General features: G+C 43.5%; 1 protein-coding gene across 1 annotated transcript; it reads right to left on the bottom strand.

The window, feature by feature from the left end:
- Positions 1-243: 243 nt before the first annotated feature.
- Positions 244-3,636, bottom strand: CITED2 (Cbp/p300 interacting transactivator with Glu/Asp rich carboxy-terminal domain 2). Its single transcript, XM_055002012.1, has 2 exons — positions 3,409-3,636; positions 244-2,818 (listed from the first exon to the last, which is right to left on the bottom strand). Exon 2 carries the CDS (start codon positions 2,809-2,811, stop codon positions 2,113-2,115), a length of 699 nt encoding a protein of 232 aa, XP_054857987.1. The 5' UTR covers positions 2,812-2,818; positions 3,409-3,636; the 3' UTR covers positions 244-2,112.
- Positions 3,637-4,922: the final 1,286 nt, after the last annotated feature.

Consider the following 4,922-nt stretch of genomic DNA (forward strand, 5'->3'; position numbering starts at 1 on the left):
TAGATTGATATCAAACTATTGTCAAGTTCAATTCCCTGCTTTAAAGCAGAACCACCCATTGCTTATGTATCCTGCTTTGCAATACCTATGAGAATGTACCAGTGGCAAAGAGCAGGTGCACATAAAGGCACCTTGAGAACTCAGCTACATGTTTGAAAAAGGCAGCAAAGAAAAACAACACACATTTTCTATTCCGCCAGTTGAGGGGCTACAAAACATTTCAGTGAGGCGACTTTAATAAAATAGCTAATCAAAAAACTTTTCTATTTTGTACCAAACTGTATCACGTATAATATAACGGTTATATTTCCATCATGTAACTTATACTGATGTTTTGGAACATTAATAAACATGGCATCTTTGCTGTTACTACAGCAAGAGAAGGCAGTGTAAACTTTTACAATCAATAGAACAAAGTAGGCTAGGAGTGAGGTTTAGCATTAAACTGCTGCAACTTTGTCAAATGGCATCATACACATTGTTAAATGCTCGATCCTTTACTCGGGTTAGTTTTTAAGTGACGATTTAGAAAAACCAACAGTACTAAAAATGATCAAGCATATATGTGCTATAAAGTAAAAATGTTATGCCTGCCCATGCCAAAGTGTTGAAGACTGTAGTTTTCATTCACTTTCCATCTGTAGCAACTGGTTTAGCTTCTTAATAAAACATTTCCCAACATTACCAGAGCTCTGTTTCCTTTCTTTCTCTCCTAATAGTCTCTCACATGTCATACAAGTTTTATCACCTGTTAAAACAGTTTTATGCCTAATACAAGTAACAAAAATTTGCAGCGTTCTTGGACTCCCATCTCTCCTGAAATCCTTCAGCACAATGTGAATTTATTGTATGTACAGAACCAAGTTTTATAGATATATCAAATGACAGCATTTATAAAAATTAAAGTTTAATAGATAAATAGAATAAATACTTTATGCATCATAATTCTGGACAACTACATTTAAAGCAAGTAAGTTGGCAAATCACAAAATTGTTGCCTCTTGGCAATTTTACTTTTGATAAAATTACACAGGCATGTTACAATGTTATGTATGAAACTGTGATGTCATAGTTTTGCTTAAATCCTTTTCACCTTCCACACTGATCATGACATACAAAATACAATGGTGTCATGTAACTTCTCCTTCAAAATATTTCTTGCAGAACCCAACAGTTCAACAATTCAGACAGACTATGCATATCCAACATTTGTGGGGGGAGAGAAGGATAAGTTAAAGAAAAAAACATTTTGATAAATGATGTCTAGAAATATTTAAAGCATCTCTCAACTTCTTTAAATTGACACTGGCAAATTAAAATAGAATAAATTAACAAGTATATCCTCAAAAAAAGTCTTGTACAAAAATACTGTCAAATTTCCTAAAAAGCTTTCAACACAGTAGTATTTTCCCATTGTACTGCATAAACTATGTAAGCATGATGCCAAAATAAAGATATGCTGCAGAAAGAGCTAGAACAAAAATAAAATTAAAAAATTGTGAAATTCCACCCCCCCCCAAACAAGAGACCATTCCATTCACACTATATTATTGTCTGTACAGATGGAGAGGGGGACCATAGCAGAGTTTAAGGAACCGGTTTATTTTTCCTGATTAGGGAAGGTTTGGCCCGCATTTGTTAAGTTTCCAGTTTAAGCAGACTAAAAGTTAGTATCACGGCAATGCATAGTTAAAAACAAAGCAAGAGGGCAGTATTTGTGCAGGAATCTACCCTGAACTTCATGCAACCAACTAATGCATTTTTTTTGTCCTTTAACTCAGAATCTGAATGCTGTCCTAGTCATCTGAAATAATAGCTTACAGAAAATCCACACATTTAAGCAATTTGCCAATATTCATGAAATAATTGGCATATTACCAGTGCGGAAAAAAATAGAGACTGAGAAATTCTAAAGACTGAGTTGTTTAAAATTGTTACAGGAGGGGAGGGCAGAAATCCAAGATTAAAAATAAAGAAATGAGCACAATTAAAAGAGAGAGTATAGTTTACTCTGCTTCCCAGATACTCAAGCTCCTAAAAGCCTTTGAAATACTGTCTCTCGAGGGAATGTTTTCATTCACACAGATAAAAAGTCCTTTGTTTCACAAGAAGTCAGCAGCTCACTCTGCTGGACTGCTGTTTGCAAACGAAGTCTGTCATGAAATCAAACTCATTCTGTCCCAACCACAGCTCCGGAAGCTCCTTGATGCGGTCCAAGCCCATTTCTATGACTAAGGACATGAGGACCTCCTCATCTATGAAGTCAGTGTCTATGACATTGGGAGGCAGCATTGCTGCAGGGACGTGGGGCACAGAGGCAGGCACGCTGCTGCTGCTGCTGTGCTTTGGGTTGCAGTCTCTAAAATGCTGGGCTGCTCCACTGAGCTGATGGTTGGTAGGGTGCAAGTCTGGCATGTAGTGGCTGTGAGGGTAAGGATGGTGGCTGAAGTACTGATTGTTGAGCTTCTGCAACTGCATGCTGGCTGTTAAGGGCCCCCCTTGGGTTGCAACTGCAGGAGCCATGAACTGGGAGCCAGTAAACCTTGCTGTAGGTGGCATGTTGCTTGGAGGGTGAGCCCCATTCACATTCCCTGGCCCCATTGCATGTCTGATCCCACTGTTTGCATTCATATTTCCACCTCCGTAATGTATATGGTCACTCATCAAAGCGCTGAAGGCGTGTTGCTGTTGCTGATGATGGTGAGGGGTGGGAAACTGACCCATTCCCATTCGATGTGCAGGATGATGATGAAGCCCATTGGTTCCATCAGGAAAGCGCCCGTGGTTCATGGCCATCATGTGGTCTGCCATTTCCAGCCTTTAAAAGTTAATGTTTACAAAGAAAGAGATCAACATTGCTGCTCCAGCCACTGATACTTGCTAAGCTATTCTAAGGAAACCGTTGCAGGCAGTACCCTACCTCTCCTGGGACCACCACCCCCTTTAAAAAGAAGCAGGAAAATTTGAAAGTATTTTCTTAAAGCTGCAATAGGAAAGGAAACACCTTGTGCAACGCAGAGTCCCAACTCGTGCACACCTAGAAGCCAAATAAGCGTGCACAGCACCAACAAGCCCCCCTCCTCGCAAAAGCACACTCGTTTTTAATTAGATGCGCTCTGGAATAAAAACCTCTGGAGTTGAGAAACATGCACGTTTTTTAGTTGAATATACCCTAGCACAAAAGCTTTACATAAGAACTGCAGCGGGCATAGATCTCTCCGACCTTTTCTCTCCTTGTCAAGAACTTTGGGAATTAAAGTCTGCAAGGATTTTATATAATGTGAATGTAAGTGGATTTCAGAGGTCCGGCACAAAAGTCTTCCTTTCTCCCCACCCCACTAATATTCCCATTCAATACTGCTGCCGAAAGAAAAAGAAGGGGGAAAATCAAGCTCTTCTGCCACTCACCTCACGCCCTCTCTTTCTTCTGTTACTTTAAACGTGTTGGTAAAATCAGTCCGTAAAGCTCTCCCAGCATACAGCACGCGAGTCTCTTTCTGCTCCTCTGAGCCTACGTGAGTCGGTAGTAATAATGGTCGCTGGTGCTGCTGAAGCGGAAAGATTCCAAGCCGTTCGTCCCTCGCTCCTCTGTGACTTTCTCATCAGCCCTTGCCAACAATGAGCTGTGTTTCTTAGCCTGCTTTGGCCACAGCTAATATAGGATTTCAAAAGGGAGGAGCGAAAGCCCTCGCAGGCAACCAGAAGTAAAACCTGGAGCAAGCGAGGAAACAAGCCAGGCGGAACTGGAAGGCATCCAAAGAATCCCACTCCTTCTGCCTGAGCGACACGTGTGTTTGCTGCTGTCCTCGGATCGGCGGGATTGCTCAGGAGCCACATCTCCGCTGGAGTCTTTTATTGCCCGTCCGAAAGGAGGGGGCGAGAGAGAAAGAATTGCAGATCCCCGAAACGGATCGGAGCTGGCTGGGAAGAACGATGAGAGGGAAAAGAAACCCCGGCCGCTACCGAAGCCATCGCTCACGAGAATGGATCAAGCTTCAGCTTTGCTTCTCGTTCGGCCGTAATCTGTTTCCATCCCCTCCCACCTCTCATATCTATCAGGCTATTAGGTGCTGTCAGCGTGGTGGACCTTTCCAGTGTCGTGGGCGTTTATCTCGGCGGGGCTATTTAATGTTGGGCTTTATATAGTAGTGTCGCTTTCCAGTCTCGTAAGAGCGCTGTGAAGCGCAAGAATTTCATCGAAAGCAATGGCAGGGCGGCTCGCCTACTACGGCTGCGCTTCTGTCAGGCACATGTAAGAGCATTCACAGCGCTACTCTGGAGCAAGGGTAACTGCTTGGAAGCGGCTCCACTCAGCGTGGTGGGGTTGCAAACGCGCACACAAACAAACGACGCCTCTTCTGCGAGGAGATACCAGGAGGCGCTTGTCTTCCAGGGCACGCACAGATAGATCCAAGCCGCGCTTTCGAGGTGACACGCAGCTGCTCCGTGGACATTCGGCCCCTCCTGGCAGCTTTGGCATTCAAACGGAGGCGTCTCTGCTCTGCAAACAAGCTCGGCGATCCTTGGTTCGAGAGATACTCCCCTCCCCTCCCCCCTTTTATTTTTTTTAAATAAATACAACCACAGTGTATACTTGCCCTTGATCCATGAGAGGGGGGCAGAACCAGCCCTGGCTGCAGTTTGGCAAGCCTCCCGATATCTAAAGAGGCCGTAGGTTTGCGGTAAGCAAACACCATGGCAGGTTTACGTTGTTGTAAAAGAAGGTAAAGCGATAATTGCCCTGTAAATAAAACACGTCCCACCCCGCATGCCTTTTCTTTTTTATATCCAGTGCTTGTTCTCTTGCAGTGTTACTGGCAGGGTCAATACAGCTGATAATGCTGGGATAAGTAAGTCCATCCCTGGCAGGCTGGCGCATCGCCTCAAGACGTCAGTCACTTGAAAGAGTAATCCAAAGGCTA

Source organism: Eublepharis macularius, chromosome 1 (genome assembly GCF_028583425.1).
Source record: "Eublepharis macularius isolate TG4126 chromosome 1, MPM_Emac_v1.0, whole genome shotgun sequence".
Classification (NCBI taxonomy): Eukaryota; Metazoa; Chordata; class Lepidosauria; order Squamata; family Eublepharidae; genus Eublepharis; species Eublepharis macularius.